The sequence below is a fragment of the Amphiura filiformis genome, chromosome 12, assembly GCF_039555335.1.
Source record: "Amphiura filiformis chromosome 12, Afil_fr2py, whole genome shotgun sequence".
In the NCBI taxonomy this organism is placed as follows: Eukaryota; Metazoa; Echinodermata; class Ophiuroidea; order Amphilepidida; family Amphiuridae; genus Amphiura; species Amphiura filiformis.
Genome location: NC_092639.1, coordinates 20334823 through 20358277, shown reverse-complemented (window position 1 = coordinate 20358277; position 23455 = coordinate 20334823). Strand labels below are relative to the sequence as shown.

At 36.2% G+C, this 23455-nt stretch overlaps 2 protein-coding genes across 2 annotated transcripts in view; both read left to right on the top strand.

Moving 5' to 3' along the window:
* The window catches only part of LOC140165919 (solute carrier family 35 member F4-like), a 47516-nt gene extending 26266 nt beyond the window's left edge, over positions 1 to 21250 (top strand). The window contains exons 3-8 of the mRNA XM_072189262.1: positions 11596 to 11962; positions 12765 to 12990; positions 13648 to 13773; positions 18277 to 18466; positions 19381 to 19470; positions 20179 to 21250. Of these exons, the coding sequence (XP_072045363.1) occupies positions 11694 to 11962; positions 12765 to 12990; positions 13648 to 13773; positions 18277 to 18466; positions 19381 to 19470; positions 20179 to 20258 (981 nt within the window). The 5' untranslated portion in view covers positions 11596 to 11693 and the 3' untranslated portion in view covers positions 20259 to 21250. The remainder of the gene's footprint in view (positions 1 to 11595; positions 11963 to 12764; positions 12991 to 13647; positions 13774 to 18276; positions 18467 to 19380; positions 19471 to 20178) is intronic.
* LOC140165917 (catechol O-methyltransferase-like) lies at positions 5716 to 8169 on the top strand. Its single transcript, XM_072189260.1, has 3 exons — positions 5716 to 6007; positions 6394 to 6587; positions 7282 to 8169. Exons 1-3 carry the CDS (start codon positions 5719 to 5721, stop codon positions 7624 to 7626), a joined length of 828 nt encoding a protein of 275 aa, XP_072045361.1. The 5' UTR covers positions 5716 to 5718; the 3' UTR covers positions 7627 to 8169.
* Positions 21251 to 23455: the final 2205 nt, after the last annotated feature.

Here is a 23455-nt window from a genome sequence, read left to right as displayed (position 1 = left end):
AAGGTAACATAATGAAAATATAGATATCTACTGAAGATAGCACAATGAAGTAGAGATATATCTACTGAAGATAGCACAATGAAAGTATAGATATCTACTGAAGGTAACATGATGAAAATATAGATATCTACTGAAGATAGCACAATGAAGTAGAGATATATCTACTGAAGATAGCACAATAAAAATATAGATATCTACTGAAGGTAACATAATGAAAATATAGCCATCTACTGAAGATAGTTCAATGAAGTAGAGATATATCTACTGAAGATAGCACAATGAAAATATAGATATCTACTGAAGGTAACATAATGAAAATATAGATATCTACTGAAGATAGCACAATGAAGTAGAGATATATCTACTGAAGATAGCACAATGAAAATATAGATATCTACTGAAGGTAACATAATGAAAATATAGCCATCTACTGAAGATAGTTCAATGAAGTAGAGATATATCTACTGAAGGTAACATAATTGAAAATATAGATATCTACTGAAGGTAACATAATGAAAATATAGCTATCTACTGAAGATAGCACAATGAAGTAGAGATATATCTACTGAAGATAGCACAATGAAAATATAGATATCTACTGAAGGTAACATAATGAAAATATAGATATCTACTGAAGATAGCACAATGAAGTAGAGATATATCTACTGAAGATAGCACAATGAAAATATAGATATCTACTGAAGGTAACATAATGAAAATATAGCCATCTACTGAAGATAGTTCAATGAAGTAGAGATATATCTACTGAAGGTAACATAATTGAAAATATAGATATCTACTGAAGGTAACATAATGAAAATATAGCTATCTACTGAAGATAGCACAATGAAGTAGAGATATATCTACTGAAGATAGCACAATGAAAATATAGATATCTACTGAAGGTAACATAATGAAAATATAGATATCTACTGAAGATAGCACAATGAAGTAGAGATATATCTACTGAAGATAGCACAATGAAAATATAGATATCTACTGAAGGTAACATAATGAAAATATAGATATCTACTGAAGATAGCACAATGAAGTAGAGATATATCTACTGAAGATAGCACAATGAAAATATAGATATCTACTGAAGGTAACATAATGAAAATATAGCCATCTACTGAAGATAGTTCAATGAAGTAGAGATATATCTACTGAAGGTAACATAATTGAAAATATAGATATCTACTGAAGGTAACATAATGAAAATATAGCTATCTACTGAAGATAGCACAATGAAGTAGAGATATATCTACTGAAGATAGCACAATGAAAATATAGATATCTACTGAAGGTAACATAATGAAAATATAGATATCTACTGAAGATAGCACAATGAAGTAGAGATATATCTACTGAAGATAGCACAATGAAAATATAGATATCTACTGAAGGTAACATAATGAAAATATAGCCATCTACTGAAGATAGTTCAATGAAGTAGAGATATATCTACTGAAGGTAACATAATTGAAAATATAGATATCTACTGAAGGTAACATAATGAAAATATAGCTATCTACTGAAGATAGCACAATGAAGTAGAGATATATCTACTGAAGATAGCACAATGAAAATATAGATATCTACTGAAGGTAACATAATGAAAATATAGATATCTACTGAAGATAGCACAATGAAGTAGAGATATATCTACTGAAGATAGCACAATGAAAATATAGATATCTACTGAAGGTAACATAATGAAAATATAGATATCTACTGAAGATAGCACAATGAAGTAGAGATATATCTACTGAAGATAGCACAATGAAAATATAGATATCTACTGAAGGTAACATAATGAAAATATAGCCATCTACTGAAGATAGTTCAATGAAGTAGAGATATATCTACTGAAGGTAACATAATTGAAAATATAGATATCTACTGAAGGTAACATAATGAAAATATAGCTATCTACTGAAGATAGCACAATGAAGTAGAGATATATCTACTGAAGATAGCACAATGAAAATATAGATATCTACTGAAGGTAACATAATGAAAATATAGATATCTACTGAAGATAGCACAATGAAGTAGAGATATATCTACTGAAGATAGCACAATGAAAATATAGATATCTACTGAAGGTAACATAATGAAAATATAGCCATCTACTGAAGATAGTTCAATGAAGTAGAGATATATCTACTGAAGATAGCAAAATATAGATATCTACTGAAGATAGTACAATGAAAGTAAATGGTGACAGCAATGGTAAGTGTTTTCACTTAATTCATTTTCATTTTAAGTGTTTAAAATTACACTTGACTCATTTTACCCAAAAAAATTGGTTTGGAAACTTTGAAATTAGTTTAACACTGCTAGTGAAGTGCTAGACCTGATGAGATTGGAAGATTGTTCCCCATTTTTAGTGGCACAGAAAGATGACTTTGGATGAATGTTGTGCTCAACCAGGCACTCTGCCCCAAGAGGAGCACTTTGCTCTTTCATTTTTGTCACTCTGCCCCCACCACTGGCTATGCTACTGCACTTAGGTAAGATTGCACCATAAAAATATTTAATAATCATTATGATGATTATTTAATCAATTTCTAATGAATTATTGGTTAAATTTGTATACATGGATATACCACTTTCACATGGTTATTATAGTTATGGCCAATAGATCAAACCAACACCTGTTTTTTGTTGTTGTTTGAGTTCAATAATGAATATTTTTAGTTAATTTTTTTATTAATTTTGATATTACTATTGAATGTATTAAAAATACAATCAAAAATTTAATATAAAAGTGTATAACTTTGTCTTTCAAACCATGATTGTTCAGATGATACTGGCTGATTCTGCACACTTTGTTTTGTTACAGTATGGGTATTATTATCATCATCCAAAGACAGTGACTTAAATTCAGGGATACAAGACTGAACAGGTAAGCAAAAAGTGCTACTTATATAATTAGGTACTTTTATATACATCTCAGGCATGTATCCTCTGGATCCTTGCATTTAATATTTAGAGAATAAAGGTATTGGTTTTAGCCACTGGAGTGTATCTATCATCTCAAATAACACGGGCGACATCATTATTTTAAGTAAAACAATGAGACGAAGCCGAGTTGTTTTACGCCAAATAATAATAGATGACACAATATCACCTTTATTCTCATTCTTAAACACTTCAATTCAAATAGAAATTTCATAAATATATTACAAATTTTAATCAAATTAAATCCTACATTTTATAAGGAACTACCTAGGGCTTAAAATTGATCAGTCCTGTTGTTGCTATGCGCCTCCTGATTGGTTCAAATAGCGAGCACGCGTATCGCGTTGATGCACACGCGCTGACCCGTGTGATATCGTGTCATATCACATGGGTAAGAACCAATGAAATTGGTGTTTAAGAATGTCTCATATTGACTGATGTCCTGCTAGGACACAGCAGATAGGCGGCCATCTCTATTTACAGGTACTTTTAGGGTAGATTGTTTAGAGCCACAGTGTAAGATCTTTATATGAAATTGGTTTTTTTTTAACCTATTTTCTTGGCATATGTTTACACAAGTCCCAACGTACAACTAAATGAAATCGGCCCAATTTGTTGTGTTTTTCAGGTCAATGGAGAAATTTTGACATAATGTCGGAATTCAGACATTAAGTCCCACATTCAAACTCAATATGTGCCCATCCACCACAAATTGGTCGTAAAGTCAGCATTTTCCATTTTGAGATACAATCAAAAACAGTAATGCATTTCTATGTATAATATATTAGGAATGTGACCTTTGATGAACCATAACTTCACTTCTAGATGTCCGATGAAGCTGATTGAGGTGTCATTGTAAAGCTGAAAATGCATTCTTTCAAAATCTGCAATACACAGAAAATGATCTAGAGCCGACTTTACTACCATTTCATGGTGGATGGTCACATATTATATGGCCAAAATTATAGCCAATGGGGTTCTATCATTTTACCTTGTTTTTTGGCTTAAAATTGATAGAAACCTTACTAATATTAGTTCAGCATTTTGAATATAGAATAACATAATTAAAATTTGATGGAAATTGCACATTATGGTTACCATTTTGCACTATCATTTGTTGTGATGTGACTGTCAAAATTATTATTATAGACAAAATAGGGATATTTGCAAGGATGTACCTGCATGTGCATGCAATAGCTGCCAGGTGTGATTCTTTTTAGATGTATACAACATTATACAGAAATGGTCAAATATCTAAAGGGCAGCTATTCAGAAAGGGCCTACTTGCACTTACCCCTCAACAATACAATTTGAGTTTTTGATATTTTGAATTAGCTGTAATGATTAATAAAGCTAGTTAAAGGGCACTTCGTGATCCACAGCCTCATCCCCACTTTTCTCAAAAAAAGTTGAGATTTTTATATCACTGGAATACTCTGGCTACATAATGTTTATGTACAAAATATTTCTTGCAGATTAATTCGTTTAGCAAAGATATCATGAAATTTGAATTTCGTTCTGGTGCACCAGAACGAAATTACAACGTATTGTTATGGAGCAGTGTAATACACATAATCATGCATAACTCATAAGCATAAAATCGGAATCAACTGAAATTTTGGGAATATGCTTTTTTTCGTGGATATGTACTGAAAAATGTCATAAAAAGAGGATGCTAGGGTCACGAAATACTCCTTTAAGCTTTCTATGAAATAGTATACAAATATTGAATGTTTATGAGTTCAATGGTAAGAATATTTTCATGAGGTCAAATCACTGTGGACCACAATAGCCTCATCCCAATGACATAGTCCAATAACCTCAATTACATAATCAGAGGGCAAAATTTGACCTCAAGTTGCAGAGTATGAGTTTTTGTACCCAAATCTTCAAAGGTCATTCAATGAATGTACAAATGTATTGGGGTTAAAGAACTGTGCCCTGATAGATGAGCATGTTGTGGATCCTAGTGAATATGGACTGTTCCATTCAACAAGGCTTAATTTTATAAATCACAAGGAAAACGAAATAAATTTAAAAAAATCTAAATGTATAATTATTTTAAAAGCAACACCCGCACCTATAATTGGCAAGTCGAGGTGGAAATCTCACACTATAGGCCTATGCTCGCGCGTCTGTCAGCGTTGCTATGGTAGCTCCATGTCAGTGCAATGAAAAAATGACTATGCACTCGAATGGAGTGCAATAGTCCTTTTGCAGCTGGCCACTAAAATAGCAGAAATAATTAATAGTAATTGGTCAATCAAATGACAAGAAACTTTGTATGAGTTACATAATGCCAGATGTTTGATGCACATGTACTTTTCCAAATATGATACAATTTACCATCAGTTCTTTGGATGTTCAAATATTGTGTAAATATGTGACCATCCACCACAAAGTGGTAGTAAAATCGGCTCTAGGTCATTTTCTGTTTATTGCAGATTTTGAAAGAATTCACTTTCAGCTTTAAAATGACACCTCAACCAGCTTCATTGGACATCTGAAAGTGAAGTTATGGTTCATCAAAGGTCAAATTCCTAATATATTTTACATAGAAATCCATAATTATACTGTTTTTGATTTATCTCAAAATGGAAAATGCCGACTTTACGACCAGTTTGTGGTGGATGGTCACATATAATTCAGAAAACTTCAAATTACACAGGTCCTGAATATAGGATTAATGAAAGTCCATTGTCAATTATTGATTAAATAATCCTCTTTTTCTGATATACTTGTAGAAAAATCATGGATCAACAAGGCGCCCTCATTGCAGTGGCTGCGGGACTTTACTTACTTTATCAATACAAATCAAAGAAAGCAATATACTGGAAATTAAATCTACCAGAACGTCAGGGGGTGTACTATGGATTATTCACCAAAGTAAGAAACATTATATACTGGAGCTCGTTACAAGACAGAATATGGAATTACGTTGAAGGGCGTTCAGAGGAAGGCAATCCGGACAGCGTACTTGTGGCATTTGATGATTACTGCTATAACTATGAATGGACATGGGCTATTGGTGATCAAAAAGGTGAGCTATTTTATAGATTTTATCCATTGATCTTCTTGTAAAGATTTACAAATCTGATATAAAATGGCACTTTTTTGGCAAGTTGGTCCACCTTTTGAGAGTGTTGTACCCCACAAAAAGTCCACCATTGGACATCAACACAGTCCACACAGACACCCCACATCCCTACATGTGCCTGTTGTTAAGATGAACATTGTGAAAACCCTTACACCAGGGACAGAACTTTCACTATCTGACCAAAGTATTCTTTGATCTGACCATGGACACACCTACTCAAGATGCAGGGAATGATGGACCTCTCAATAGCTCTCTAACAATATAACACAAATGCAAAAACATGTTCCAATTTGGCAGTTATTCATCTTGTTTTGCATCAACTATTTCAGGTGCAGTTTTAGCTAAAGTTGTGCAAGAAGCAAAGCCCAAGATAACCTTAGAGCTTGGTTCATTTGTTGGTTATTCTGCCATAATCATCGCTCAGAACATGCCATCAGATGGAAAGCTTATTACGGTTGAAGCTAACCCTAAGAGTGCTGAGATCGCACAGAAGATTATCAACAGGGCAGGCTTTGGAGACAAGGTATGTATTGAAACCCCTTTTTTGTAGGATTTAACATCATGTGGTCAATCAATCAAGCAATTAATCAATCAGTCAATCAACCAACTTATCAATATCAATCAGTCAGTTGGATAGTCGATTGATTTACTGAATTGGTGGAAAAATTGGTATGAAAATTACTTGATCGAATATAAAAGTGCTACCCATGTATGTTAATCAATCCTCAAAGCAGACCTATATGTTATAACTAAATGGTAGCATAGGTATTGGAGGAGAAAAACCCACCCAAGTCCATACTTTGGCCAAATTGAGTTAAGCATGGGAAATTGTTGCTTATAAATAGACCTATCATATGTATAAAAGAATAACACAAATCCACCCTCTACGAGCATCTATTGAGCATGTGATATCCAAAAACCACCCAAGTCCAGGATTTAGGTGGTATTTGCACACATATTATAGTGCCCTCACAAACAGGGCAAGATGGCTGATGTGCTAAATTGAGGTGATAGCAACAGTGATGACGGAATAAGTGGTAAAAAAAATGCAGAAATGAAGCTGAATGTCAATGCACTTTTGTCAATAGCACTTTTGTAATCAAGTGACCACCAGGTTTTAAAAGTACATGAAAGTACATTGCATTTTATTTGTTAAAAGATTGTATTTGTTTATTTTTTATTGCTAACATTAACATTTTATTATGTATTCATGACAGGTTACAGTTGTTGTTGGATACACTGAAGATGTTATTCCTGAACTGCACCACAACTATAATATAGAAACACTTGACCTGGTGTTTCTAGATCATAAGAAGGAAGCTTATGTACCTGACTTGCATAGACTTGAAAAATGTGGATTTTTACATAACGGCAGTGTTGTATTTGCAGATAATGTCGAAGATGCGCCCAATTTTTCAGAGTATATTGGTAAATCAAACAATTACCTGTGCCACAAGTTCTACGAAGGAAGTAAACAGTATAGAGTTGGAGTCACTGATAGAATGGAACGTGGGATCTTCATAGGAGCTGATATATTCAGTGGAGAGACTCATGGACTGTAAAATTTGGCACTTTGTGATCCACAGTATCCTCCACCAACTTACTACAAAAAATTTGTGATATCTTATACCATGAGAAACTTTTTGCAGATTGGGTCGTTTGACAAAGACATCAAATTTGTATTTTCTGTCTGTTGATAGATGTAAATTAAAACCCAGTAGTCTAGGATAAAGCCACGATTTCTCCGTGTTACAAAATTTAAAATCTGTGTTACAAATTGATGATTTCAGTGATTTTCTGTTTTCCGCTATAAAGCACTGAAAAGTTCAGTTCAGTTCAGTTAAAACAAACATGTTTTAAAAGTGTTTTTGTCTTTTGAGAGCAGTAGAGACAAAAGCATTAATGAGACTTGTATAGTTATAAAAATAAAGTGCTTCAAACCAATGAAAGTCTTGAAAATATTGTAGAGAGTTTGTGATATTTGAAAATATGTGATTTTATGTGTTACTATTTCATATGAATTGTAATAATTCCTAACATACAGTGGCATAACTAGGGTTGGTAGCGCCTGGGGCAAGAAACAAAATTGGCGCTCCTACCCCCCCCCACACACACACACCCCCCCATGGCACTCCTAATTCTTGAAACAATGGCGCGTTCTGCGCGCGCAACTTTGGACAAATAAGGCCTACAACTAATAAATTTAGTTACTAGAGGTTGAATATCGGTCTTAAAATGTTCTTTCAATTGATTTTGTGCTGAAATTTTGACTTTCATCGCTTGGAGGGGCGCATAATCGATGCTGAATTGGTCAATTTGGCGCCCCCTAAGGGTGGTGCCCAGGGCATGTTTCCCCCTCTGCCCACCCCCCCTGTAGTTACGCCACTGCACATACATGATAATGTAGTGATGTTTAAACAATATTGAAAATCAAGAAATAAAATGGTTACACATTTTAATGATGAAATGTCTGTCTGAATAATTGCTTTCATAATTCGAATGAGTCAGAAGTCAATAGTATCTTGCTTTAAGTCATCGGGCTTTATGTAGTAAGAAACTTGATCAATTTTTTCTATCACTTGAGCATACCATATTCATAATCATTAAAAATGGCATATAAATAGGCCTAGACCTAGTATCAATGTATGCATACAACATACATGATAGAATACACCCCATTAGTAGCCAGTCATAGTTATACCCAGTTGAGTAGCAACATATGAGAGGCACGGCCCAATCGAAGTGAAAATCCCATTTGAACTTGCTGAAAAAGGACAGTTACCCGCTATCAGGCGCTGTGCCCCCTCCCCCATCGCATTCATGCTATGCCACTGGGTTAACTGAGCAGGTGTCTGTAGTACTAAGTGGGTAGCAAATGCTGAAACAGATAACAGATAACATCATTACGTGGAAATGCCCTTAAAAACTTTTACCACCGAATAGCCAGTATTGGGATAATAAATTTTCTTTCCGAGATCTTATTTTCAAATACCACTGTCAGCAGGGAAGAAGGGCAACGGTTATCACACATGTCTTGGTTGGAGCTCTCTGCTGATTGTGTTATGTGAAAATAAGATCAGGGAAAGAAAATTTATTACCCCGATACTGGCTATTCGGGGGTAAAAGTTTTTAAGGACATGTCCACATAATGTGAATGTACCATTTAAGCCCGTCAAGTAAATTGGAAGTTGGAAAATGTTAGCACATATTGGCTGCAGTTACATGTACTCTTGTCTTGGCTTCACTAACAAAGATCTAAAGGTTGTTGTCCATGCTTGCCACGTACTGCATGCTTGCTGACTGATGAGGCTGATGCGGGACAGACAGGTCCGACTGTTGCAGATAAAAGTCTGATCATGATCAGTGGTGGGGGTCCTGTTACTGCTCTCCTTTTTTGTCTTCCAACTGGTTTCTTTGCATTGTACTAAAGACAGCATAATAAAGTATAGATATCTAGTGAAGATAGTATAAGGAAAACAGATATGATGATGATATAATGAAAGCATATCTATCTAATATCTGATAATAAATGTATCGTTGTACTAAAAAAAAAGGAAGTTGTGAACTACAGTTTATCTACTGAAGATAGCACAATGTAAACATAGCTATCTACTGAAGATAGCATAATAAACATGATAAAAGCTATATTACATTTACTGAACATTGCTTAATAAAATTATGGCTGTCTAGTGGATAGCAGAGAATATTGGCTATTCCAGTTGAAATTCATTCCCCATGTAAGACATGACTTGAATCTCCCACACATGGGGTGTAGATTTCAAATGGAGTCACCCATTCAGGTAACCCCATTTGAAATTCACACTCCCTGTGTAGGAGATTAAGGTCATGTCTTCCACAGGGGGCGTATGGATTTCAACTGGAAATATAACCCATTGTAAGTAGAGGTATCTATTAAGGGACTGTGCAATAATTATGATCCGGGGGGGTAACATTTCCAAGCGGCTTGCCAAAAATCACTTGCTCCCCTTCTCGGCCTGCCAAAAATCGCTTGCTCCCCCTTTCTGCCTGCCAAAAAATCTTTGCCTCCCCTTGCACATGCCAAATTTTGATTATTTAAGCATTTCTATACTGTATTCCTAATCCTTTTTAGTGTTTTCTTTAAAAGGTGCCCCAAGAATGTGTGCCAAAATTGCTTGCCCCTCCGCTTGGCTTGCCAAAATTGCCTGCCCCCTCCCCCACTTTCAGCTGGCCAAAAATGTCATGCCCCCCAATTTTACCCTCCCACCAGGGTTCATAATGATTGCACAGCCCCTAATAGAGGTGGAGATAACTAAAGATGGTTACATGTGGCTAATGCAGATAATGTAATGAAATTATATATCTATATTATACTATAATTATATGTGACACGCTCTGACAAAATCAGGAACAAGTCACATTTTTGACATTTCATGATTTGAATAAAAATGTAAGCACTAGACAATAAGCTTTAAAATGATACCAAAATTATATAAATAGCATCAATTCTTTTCAAGATATTGATAATTTTGTAAATGATACCTTGATATTTTTTCCAAACTGTTATTCCGAGTAATGGGCCAATTAGTTTTCTGCCTTACATAGGATTGAATATGGATTGTCATAGTTCAACTTTTAAGTATTGATTAAATAAACCTCTTTTTAATAAGTACTTTCAAGGATTTTAAAGTCCACTTTGTCCCACAGTCAAATACCATGAAATTGAGAATTCCAAATTTTTTTTTATGAGCATGTCATCTTTAAAGGCCCATTCAGTGATTTGCTCATCCGGACGATCGTAAAATTCATCAAAATTCAGATTTTGGTACCTTTGTAATTGGCATAGATGTGCTAACATAGCCTGCTAGTGGTTCGGTCGAAAGCCGTGTATTTTAGACAAAATAAAGCATTTGCATGATTCTGGACTTTTGATACTGACAGTACAAAAAGTCCGACTCGAGATCGAAAGAAGCTCACTCTCCACGTACCAACACGCGTTGCGTATTGTTTCTACTACTTATTACATCAGTAGCCACTATTTTAAACAAAATACACACTTTTAACTGTTTTTCATATTTGAATTGACCGTTAGTTTGCCTCGGTGACCTTTAATTGCTTATTTTGTTTTCTACTACAAAAATTAGCGTCTGTTTTAAATCAATTTAGACTCTACTTCCCCGTGTTAGAAACACTGGACTAGGAAGTTTTTCCAGTCGATTGGTGGCGCACTGTACGAAAATCTCGATTTTCTCGAGTCGATATGAGTTGAAGTAGAAAACCTTTCTAAAACTTCTGTTTTTTGACTAAATTGTCGATGTATTCAGCGGAAAAGTGGTTTAATGAAATTCTGTAGACTTATTCTTTATTTCTAAGCAACTCTGACAAATTTCCATTTTTTTATTTGTTTTTGTGAAATCACTGAAAGGGCCTTTAAGGCCTATAACTCAAAAACATGTCTGGCGACTTGTTCCGGGTTTTGTTGGAGCTGGTCACATATATCTTTTACCTTACATACCAGAAAGTTGAAAAAAAAACTTCTTTTTTCATTGCAGATCTTTTCTATAACATAACAACAAACATGCAAGATGAGTTCAACTTGAAGACATGGTGAAAACCACATCACAAACCAGCTCAAATTAAATAATAAACAATGGAGACCATAGCAACAGAAACTCGGACCAGATACCACAGAATTTCAAAAACAATCTCCGGATTGCTTATTGTCATCGGTATAGCAGTATCATGGGTTGGCTCAACACAATTTGCAACAAGTACTTATTCCGCAGATTTCTTTGCGCCTTCATTTAACGTCTGGTTTTCAACTTTGTGGATTTCTGTGTGTTATCCTGTGTTTATCATTGGTGCTTTAGTTTTTAATCGGGAATCAAGAAGTAGAGAGGGTGTTCTAAATCTGCACAGGTATGTCGATTTATTTTTTACAGTTACATCATAACTTTCTACTTGTTAATTACAGATAATTGTAAATAACATGCAAGTAATGAGGGGAGCATGGCTGAGCAGTTAAGGCATTGGACTGTGAATTCAAGGGTCACAGGTTCGAATCCGAGGTCCGCCTGAGCTCGGCTGGCTCTTTGTGTCCTTGAGCATGGCACTTCACTCTACTTGCTTAGTATATTTGCCTCTAAATGAGTGTGTTTTTTTTTACCAAAGAGACAAGAGGCAGACAGTGAGACACCCTCCATAAAAACATTATAATTGGTCTTGCAATCATGTACAGTCACCTGCATAGATGCTTTAACACAAAACAATGTTTTTATGGTAGGTGTCTGTCTTCATCTCTTTAAACAAGGGGCTATCATTTTCTTTGGAAGGACGGGGGGGGGGATTTCTGGTGACCATAATGTAGGGAGTCACAAGTTAACCACAGATAGTGTGTTTATTTTATTCAAAAAGACTGATTTCAATACAATTTTAGCCTGTTTAGGAGGTAAGGTGTATCAATGGTGGGGGGTCATAAAATGTTTGTTGCCAAAATAGGGGGTAGCAATTTTATTAATGCTGACTTGTTGTAAATTTGGGACCCTCACTTCCGAAGAAAATGATAGCCCCAAAAAACGTTTAGAGGCATATATGCGGAATTCTATATCTATGGTATAGGAAAATCCTGTGATGTGATAGTAAATGACATACAATAATTCTGTACTCTACTTGGTCAAATGCTTTCACATAATCACTTGTACCTTTTTTCTCCATCTGACAGGAATTGTGAAACCATTTACGGACCAGAAGGCCTCAACATCCGATCATTTTTCAAACTAAGCGGTTCATTCTGCATATGTTGGGCAGTGACCAATTATTTATATGTTTATGCATTGGGTTTGATAGCACCTGCTGATGTCACTGCACTATTTTCCAGTAACAATGCATTCATCTATATCTTGTCATGGGTGTGGCTGCATGAAAGGCTGCAACTACTACCAGCTAGAGTAAGTTTGGAAATATAAATATCACATTAAGGATATTAGCTGTGGAATACTTTGTTGTACTCAAAGAGCTTATACTTGTACAAAAACCCATTTTTAAAGAGTACAGCTAGGTACTCAACAAGCATACAGGTTACGTTATCTGTCTTCATGTCCTGTACTGGTCAGGTGGGTGGTGTGTTGCAGGGTGGGTTGGTTTGGTGAAAGGAGTCAATTCACAAATCTGACTAGATGAAGTCACTGAGCATATTTCTATCTTATATCTGTCTTCATGTCCTGTACTGGTCAGGTGGGTGGTGTGTTGCAGGGTTGGTTGGTTTGGTGAAAGGAGTCAATTCACAAATCTGATTAGATGAAGTCACTGAGCATATTTCTATCTTATATCTGTCTTCATGTCCTGTACTGGTCAGGTGGGTGGTGTGTTGCAGGGTTGGTTGGTTTGGTGAAAGGAGTCAATTCACAAATCTGACTAGATGAGGTCACTATTCCATCTCATATTGTTTTTAAATATCTATATTTTCTTCCTTCATTTTGGTCTTTAGTATACAATTTGAAAGTGATATTTGTGGCCAGAGTATGAATGCAAATATATACTTTCCAATGCCTTCTTTGAATTTTGTTCCAGTTTCCATTTAAATTGATTGTTATTGTTACTTGCAGGGGCTTTCAGTACTTCTTTCTACAGGTGGCATAGTACTTATTTCTTATGCAGAAGGGTTGAAAGGAACTACTGCTGCTGGGACAATCATGTCAATAGGGTCAGCAATAGGCGCTGCAATATACAAGGTAGGGACAATCATGTCAATAGGGTAGGTGCAGCAATATACAAGGTAGGGACAATCATGTCAATAGGGTCAGCGATAGGCGCTGCAATATACAAGGTAGGGACAATGATGTCAATGGGTGCAGCAATATACAAGCTAGGGACAATCATGTCAATGGGTCAGCAATAGGTGCAGCAATATACAAGGTACGGACAATCATGTCAATAGGGTCAGCAATAGGCACAGCAATATACAAGGTAGGGACAATCATGTCAATGGGTCAGCAATAGGTGCAGCAATATACAAGGTAGGGACAATCATGTCAATAGGGTCAGCAATAGGTGCAACAATTTACAAGGTAGGGACAATCCTGTCAATGGGTCAGCAATAGGTGCAGCAATATACAAGGTAGGGACAATCATGTCAATAGGGTCGGCAATAGGTGCAGCAATATACAAGGTAGGGACAATCATGTCAATAGGGTCAGCAATAGGTGCAGCAATATACAAGGTAGGGACAATCATGTCAATAGGGTCGGCAATAGGTGCAGCAATATACAAGGTCGGGACAATCATGTCAATAGGGTCAACAATAGGTGCAGCAATATACAAGGTAGGGACAATCATGTCAATAGGGTCAACAATAGGTGCAGCAATATACAAGGTAGGGACAATCACGTCAATGGGTCAGCAATAGGTGCAGCAATATACATTACTATACCTCATAAATATTTATTAGGTAATCCAGACATCTTATTGTGGGGAAGTAGTAAAAACTTCCGCACCCTACTACCACACGGTTTCTCGACCCCGCGCGCCATCGTTCCTTCAGACGTAGCATTTTTGCTACACAACAGAGATTCTGTAGATGCGTTTATCGTGAAAATGGCGTCTGCTGCAGTTATTTTGCCGATATTACATAATGGATAATAACACGCGAATTTGACGTTTTATGAAACAAAATGTTATTTTTGGAATGTTAAAAAGAAAATTAGAATAATATAGGTGAAAATGTAAATTAATTGATTGAACAGAAATCCACCAATAAAACAGGTAAGCAAAATATCGGCACATTGACTGGTGTGTGTTTTGACTTTTGTTTACGATTTTACCGTGCATGATAGTGAAAATATTTATGAGGTATAGTAAAACAAATACAACATGTTCCATTTTGGGAAGTATTCAAAACTACTGGTCCCTCGGTGTTGGATGATTTGACTACTTCCCTCCGCTGATGCGTCGGGAAGTAGTCAAATCATCCAACACCGAGGGACCAGTAGTTTTGACTACTTCCCCTCAAAACATGTTGTATTTGTATAAGGTAGGGACAATCATGTCAATAGGGTCAGCAATAGGTGCAGCAATATACAAGGTAGGGACAATCATGTCAATGGGGTCAACAATAGGTGCAGCAATATACAAGGTAGGGACAATCATGTCAATAGGGTCAGCAATAGGTGCAGCAATATACAAGGTAGGGACAATCATGTCAATAGGGTCAACAATAGGTGCAGCAATATACAAGGTATGGACAATCCTGTCAATGGGGTCAGGCCAACAATAGGTGCAGCAATATCTATGGTAGGGGCAATTATGTCAATGGGGTCAGCAATAGGTGCAGCAATATATAAGGTAGGGACAATCATGTCAATAGGGCCAGCAATAGGTGCAGCAATATACAAGGTAGGGACAATCATGTCAATAGGGTCAACAATAGGTGCAGCAATATATAAGGTAGGGACAATCATGTCAATAGGGTCAGCAATATAGGTACAGCAATATACAAGGTAGGGACAATCATGTCAATAGGGTCAACAATAGGTGCAGCAATATATAAGGTAGGGACAATCATGTCAATGGGGTCAACAATAGGTGCAGCAATATACAAGGTAGGGACAATCATGTCAATAGGGTCAGCAATATAGGTGCAGCAATATACAAGGTATGGACAATCATGTCAATAGGGTCAACAATAGATGCAGCAATATATAAGGTAGGGACAATCATGTCAATAGGGTCAGCAATAGGTGCAGCAATATACAAGGTAGGGGCAATCATGTCAATGGGTCAGCAATAGGTGCAGCAATATACAAGGTAGGGACAATCATGTCAATGGGTCGGCAATAGGTGCAGCAATATACAAGGTAGGGACACTCATGTCAATGGGTCAGCAATAGGCACAGCAATATATAAGGTAGGGACAATCATGTCAATAGGGTCAGCAATAGGCGCAGCAATATACAAGGTAGGGACAATCATGTCAATGGGTCAGCAATAGGCACAGCAATATATAAGGTAGGGACAATCATGTCAATGGGTCAGCAATATAGGTGCAGCAATATACAAGGTAGGGACAATCATGCCAATAGGGTCAGCAATAGGCACAGCAATATATAAGGTAGGGACAATCATGTCAATAGGGTCAGCAATAGGCGCAGCAATATACAAGGTAGGGACAATCATGTCAATAGGGTCAGCAATAGGCGCAGCAATATACAAGGTAGGGACAATCATGTCAATAGGGTCAGCAATAAGCACAGCAATATATAAGGTAGGGACAATCATGTCAATAGGGTCAGCAATAGGCGCAGCAATATACAAGGTAGGGACAATCATGTCAATGGGTCAGCAATAGGTGCAGCAATATACAAAGTAGGGACAATCATGTCAATGGGTCAGCAATAGGCACAGCAATATACAAGGTAGGGACAATCATGTCAACGGGTCAGCAATATGTGCAGCAATATACAAGGTAGGGACAATCATGTCAATAGGGTCAACAATAGGCACAGCAATATATAAGGTAGGGACAATCATGTCAATGGGTCAGCAATAGGTGCAGCAATATACAAGGTAGGGACAATCATGCCAATAGGGTCAACAATAGGCACAGCAATATATAAGGTAGGGACAATCATGTCAATAGGGTCAGCAATAGGCACAGCAATATATAAGGTAGGGACAATCATGCCAATAGGGTCAACAATAGGCACAGCAATATATAAGGTAGGGACAATCATGTCAATAGGGTCAGCAATAGGTGCAGCAATATATAAGGTAGGGACAATCATGTTAATGGGTCAGCAATAGATGCAGCAATATATAAGGTCGGGACAATCATGTCAATAGGGTCAGCAATATAGGTGCAGCAATATACAAGGTAGGGACAATCATGTCAATAGGGTCAACAATAGGCACATCAATATATAAGGTAGGGACAATCATGTCAATAGGGTCAACAATAGGCACAGCAATATACAAGGTAGGGACAATCATGCCAATAGGGTCAACAATAGGCACAGCAATATATAAGGTAGGGACAATCATGTCAATAGGGTCAGCAATAGGCGCAGCAATATATAAGGTAGGGACAATCATGTCAATAGGGTCAACAATAGGCACAGCAATATACAAGGTAGGGACAATCATGCCAATAGGGTCAACAATAGGCACAGCAATATATAAGGTAGGGACAATCATGTCAATAGGGTCAACAATAGGCACAGCAATATATAAGGTAGGGACAATCATGTTAATGGGTCAGCAATATGTGCAGCAATATATAAGGTAGGGACAATCATGTCAATAGGTCAGCAATAGGTGCAACAATATACAAGGTAGGGACAATCATGCCAATAGGGTCTGCAATAGGCACAGCAATATATAAGGTAGGGACAATCATGTTAATGGGTCGGCAATAGGTGCAGCAATATATATGGTAGGGACAATCATGTCAATGGGTCAGCAATAGGCGCTGCAATATATAAGGTAGGGACAATCATGTCAATGGGTCAGCAATAGGTGCAGCATTATATAAGGTAGGGACAATCATGTCAATGGGTCAGCAATAGGTGCAGCATTGTGTTTATTTGTTGTCTTGTTTTGCATTGTGTTTACTTTGGGTTGGTAAACTGTACTTTCTTCATATGTTCATGTGCAGGATGTGTAGCCCTATTACCTATTATCTTATAATTTCATTAAAATTCATTGTTTGTCAATGAAGTATATGCGACTCGTTCCGACAAAACAAGTCGTATTGTATTTTTGACATTTCATTATTTGAATAAAAATGTAAGCACAGGACAATATTAAAGCTTCAAAATGATACCAAAATTATATACATAGCATCAATACTTTTCAAGATATGGATAATTTTGTAAATGATACCTTGATATTTTTGCCACATTGCTAGTAATAATTTGCTAATTAGTTTCCTGCCTTACACAGGATTTAATAGGGATTGTCATAGTTCAACTGTCAATTATTGATTAAATAATCCTCTTTTTAATAAGTACTTTCAAGGATTTGAAAGTCCACTTTTTTTATGGGAATGTCATCTTTTAAGGCCTATATCTCAGAAACATGCCTTTTTCCGGGTTTTGTTGGAGCTGGTCACATATATCTTCCATATAGCTAATATAGCTAAAAAGAAATGATAATTGCTATTAAACACACATCCTGGTATGACCATCATAACATAATAATAATGATTTATCTAATGATTGATATTATCTTGTCTTAAACAGGTTTTATTTAAAAGATTTATTGGAGATGCAACTTACGGCCAGGTATCACTTTTTCTCTCCGTACTTTCATTCTTCAATCTGCTGTTTCTGTGGCCATTTTTCATCATATTTTACTTCACTGGATTTGAGATCATCGACTGGTACAATATACCCTGGGATTATTTGTGTGGAAGTGCTGCCTTAAGTTTTGGTAAGATGTGTGGATTTATTATTTGGGTAAAAAAACATGATATTAAAACTTATGTATTATTTACAAAAATGTGGATTTCCAGATCTTTATCGCTAAAGAGCATGGGTGAAATATGATATAAACAAAGAAACCTGATTCTGTGAAGCAAGTAACTTCAGGAAATAAAATCAGTGTGAAGAATTTAAATCAACTATGGCATAGTCTACCTACACCACCATACCAACATACACCCCCACAACACTAACTGTTGAACTCCCGCACATCCACGCCCCAACTTACACATTATGCATGTAGGGGTGTGGGTTTGCGGGAGTTTAACAGTTTGTGTTGTGGGGGTGTATGTTGGTATGATGGTGTAGGTAGACTATGCCATAGTTGATTTTTGATAAATTAAAATGTTATTAATCAAGATGCACACCTTTAGTTGAACTCGAAATTATACTGATGTTTATTATATCAAACTAGTAAATGGTTGCAAAAAAAAAATCAGTGACAGTAAAAGTATAGTATACGTAGGAATGCAACATATTTTAATGGCATAATTATAATGATTCACTTCAATACTGAACTATTCTGATTTTAGAATCTACCAGTTTATTGATCGCAAAAGCCCGAGTAAAAAAGGGGGAATTAGCTAACAAACAGAGGAAGTACAGTGATGGAAAAGAACAGATGTGAAAATCTATCAATTGTGCACAAATTAATACAAATTAGAGTTTTATTCTTCAATGTAATAGCCAGATTATGCACTATGGGCAAGTGGACTATGGAGAAGTCTATAGGGTTTAGGTATTTCCGAGATAAATACAATATAGACCCATATGTAAAGCAAGACATCCCATCCTAAATTTGTTAACATGTAAAAAAGAGACGATTTGTAATTCTATCTGTTTTGTGTGCTTCTTTGTTTGCAGTTTTTAATTTCCTGATCAACTTTGGCATCGCTTTGACGTTTCCTTTGTTCATTGCATTGGGCACTGTCATTGGTATTCCGCTGAATGCAGGTTTGTTGGATTTGGGCTATTCCAGTTGAAATCCATATACCCTATGGAAGACGATGACTTTAAGCACTCATACAGGGAGTGTGAATTTCAAATGGAGTCACCCATTCAGGAAACTCCTTTTGAAATTCAAAATGTGTAGGAAGGTTATGTTTTCCATATAGGGGCTGTATGGATTTCAACTGGTATGGCCCATTTTCACTCTTTGTATATAAATAAGACAATATTCAAGATTTGATTTGATTTGATTTGATTTATTGATAATCCAGGCAAACATACATACAATAGCAGAAAAAAGCCACAAAAAAATAAATAAATACAAATACAAATAGTCAACGGGGTCCCTGGCGGATTCCCTAATAGCGAACTAAATCACTTTGTGAGTGGGTCTCCAATAACCCCATTTCATTTCATTTGGTGACAAGTGTGTGAAAAAATGGGATGAAAACATTCAAAAAGCATTTTTTACATGTTTGACAATGAAAAATTAACATGATTTGTTATTCATTCCCGTACATAAGATTTTCTTGGGGTGTGGATTTTGAAAAAGTGGTCTTTTTTCAGGGGGGGAAATTTGTAATTTGGACCTCTTTTGGAACCAAAAAGCTCGCAAATTTGGATTTTTTGAGATTTTGTTATATATTTTTGCAGGGGTAATCATTCTGTCTTGTTTTATTTTTAAACATATAATTGAACTCTTATATATTGCAGTGGTTGACTACATCTTCAGAAATTTGCCATTCGGATGGCTCAAAATAAATGACACATTGCTGATAATTGGAGGTTTGTGATCATGTTGTTACCGAGTCTTGGCAAGAAGCATGTTGGCCTAAAAGACGCAATGATGAATTACAGCCTTTGTTAGAAGAAACGACTGATGAACCGGCTGAATAACCGATGCAGTATATGATATAAGAAAGGATAATATAAGATAGGAGTAAGATAGAATGATATTATCTTAATCCAAATAGAGTTTGAACTGCAGTCCACACACCCTGTTTTGTCAGAACCCTAGACTTCTCCGTAGTCCACTTGCCAATTATGAATACTCTGGCTATTACATTTAAGCTTAAAACTCTGATTTAATTAATGTGTGCACAATTGATAGATTTTCACAACTGATCTTTTCAGTCACCGTGACGTCCCTCTGTTTGTTAGCTTCCCACGTGGACTACTGACTTTGGATTGCGGTTTACATGCTTAACACAGCTGTCTATGAGCTTCTATGGATGAGATTGTCGGAAATCTGGCCTACTAAATTGGCCATGATGTAATGCATCTTTAAATGGATCTGGCTTGTGATTGGTCGCCCAGATCTCGTTATTGTTTAAATCCTCCCGACACGCACTGGTACCATTAACTATACATGGTACACAACTATCTAGGGAATGCGGCGCTTTTGTGCTGGCGCGAAAGTTGGTGGATGAACGTATGCATCTAGCGTGTATTGTACCACCATGCTTAGTCTTGTGGTTAGATTTGATTGATAAACAAGTATGATTGACAGTGTGTTTTAGAGAACGAAGTCCCGGGGTAAAGTTCTGCTTAAAAGTGAAAGTCCATAGTCTTAGATTTTTAACTCGGATAATAAACTGGCAGATTCTAAAATTAGAATTGTTCAGTATTGAAGTGCCATTATAATTATGCCATTATGATATGTTGCATTCAATAATATAAGCTTACTTTTACTGTCACAAATATAATTATATAAACTTTTTCATAACCATTTTATACTAGTATTTTGATGTAATAAATATCAGGATAATTTCGAGTTCAACTGAATGCCTTCATCATGATTAATAACATTTATTTTTTTTATTTAGTCTATCAGAACCCTGTGGGCTCAAATGGTCTCATCCGGTTAAGACATGCCCTTGACTATGCACAATATTATTATAATACAAGGGGCATACAGGGGCAGTTCTGATCTCGAAATGCGTGAAAGCTGGTCACTCGAATATAAATGCTACCCATAGATTTGTCAATGATGTTATATCAAAACTCGAAGATCAAGGATGTAATTTGAATATTAGAAAATTGCTAAAGTGAATCGTTTCATAAAAAAAGATGAAGATCAAGGATGTGGTGGATGAGATTTGCCATTGATTTATCAGAACTCGAAGATCAAGGATGTAATGTAAATATTAGGAAATTGTTAAAGTGAACCGTTTCCTATAAAAAGATGAAGATCAAGGATGTGACGGATGAGATTTGCAATTGATCTATCAAAACTTGAAGATCAAGGATTTAGTGTGAATATTTGGAAATTGCTAAAGTGAATCGTTTGATATAAAAGATGAAGATCAAGGATGCATCGCTGCTCTCGGAGTACCAAGTGGAAAGAGACGTAACATCATGGATGTGGCTTCTAAAACCGCACTCAGAACCAGCTATGTGATATGGTTATGCCGTCAAAGCAAAGCATTCCGACAGATAGACCTGATTCAAAGCTGGAAACCGTCTCCATGTGAAGATAAAGAAGACGAACCAGCACAAGACACTCAGACCTAAATATGCCAAGTGACACTTATAAATATTCCTCAACGACACTTTTCATAGCTATACACTAGTCCTGCCTGCTGCCTTACATCACCCCGGGTGGACCGTTACAACGGTGTGGCACTTGCTAGTGTAACAAGCTGATTTTGTTCGTTTGTTAGTTAGACTGCAACAAGGTGATTTTTCCAATTTTGTCATCTTCCAAGAGAGAAATATACCAGGAGTGCTCATCTTAAGAAGGGTGAAATTAGACTCCGAAGATGACCGCGCTGGTGATCTACCAATGAACTACCCCTCCAACTGATGATAGTAAGACTAGGTTCCTGTGACCAGTCATTGTCCGTAATGACATCGCATATCTCAGTTCCAGCAGTGCAAGCTATGCTCAGCTGACTCTAGCTCAAGGGTCTGCTGTGTAATATAGGGGCATTGACTTAGCACGCTGGTTTACGCTACTCATACCAGCTGTTCCTAGCCTGAAAGTAGGATGGAGTGCCCAATCTCTGATGATGGTTTAATTAAATCTATCTCTGGGGGAAGCGTGACGGTTGTGCGCACCAGAGTCCAGAGAACTCAGAGTATCAATTGAGGCATACACAAGACAAGGAGATATGCAGTTCAAGAAATACTTCCCAAGACACCTTCAAAGAGGCATTATAATGGAGTGCTCATCTGTATAAGGGTGAAATAAGGCTCCGAAGGTGACTGCGCTGGTGCTCTACCAATGAATTACTTCTCAAAACTTGGAGATCAAGGCTTTAATGTGAATATTAGGAAATTGATAAAGTGAATCGTTTGATATAAAAAGATGAAGATCAAGGATGTGATGGATGAGATTTGTCATTGTTGTTCTATCAAACCTCGAAGATCAAGGATGTAATGTAAATATTAGGAAATTGAAACGTTTCATATAAAAAGATGAAGATCAAGGATGTGGCGGGTGAGATTTACCATTGATGTTCTATCAAAACTCGAAGATCAAGGATGTAATGTGAATATTAAGAAATTGATAAAAATGAATCGTTTCATATAAAAAGATGAAGATCAAGGATGTGGCTGATGAGATTTGTCATTGATGTTCTATCAGAACTTGAAGATCAAGGATGTAATGTGAATATTAGGAAATTGATAAAGTGGAAGTTTCATATAAAAGATGAAGATCAAGGATGTGGCGGATGAGATTTGTCATTGATGTTCTATCAGAACTTGAAGATCAAGGATGTAATGTGAATATTAGGAAATTGTTAAAGTGAAAGTTTCATATAAAAAGATGAAGATCAAGGATGTGGCGGATGAGATTTGTCATTGATGTTCTATCAGAACTTGAAGATCAAGGATGTAATGTGAATATTAGGAAATTGATAAAGTGAAACATTTTATATAACAAGATGAAAATCAAGTATTTAGCGGATGAGATTTATCATTGATGTCCTATAAAAACTCGGAAGATCAAAGATGTAATGTGAATATTAGAAAATTGTTAAAGTGA

Coding starts and splice junctions, on each gene's coding strand:
- LOC140165917 (XM_072189260.1), top strand. CDS start 5,719: ATGGATCAACAAGGCGCCCTCATTGCAGTGGCTGCGGGACTTTACTTA. Junction 6,008..6,393: donor GGCTATTGGTGATCAAAAAG/GTGAGCTATTTT, acceptor CAACTATTTCAG/GTGCAGTTTTAGCTAAAGTT. Junction 6,588..7,281: donor GGGCAGGCTTTGGAGACAAG/GTATGTATTGAA, acceptor TATTCATGACAG/GTTACAGTTGTTGTTGGATA.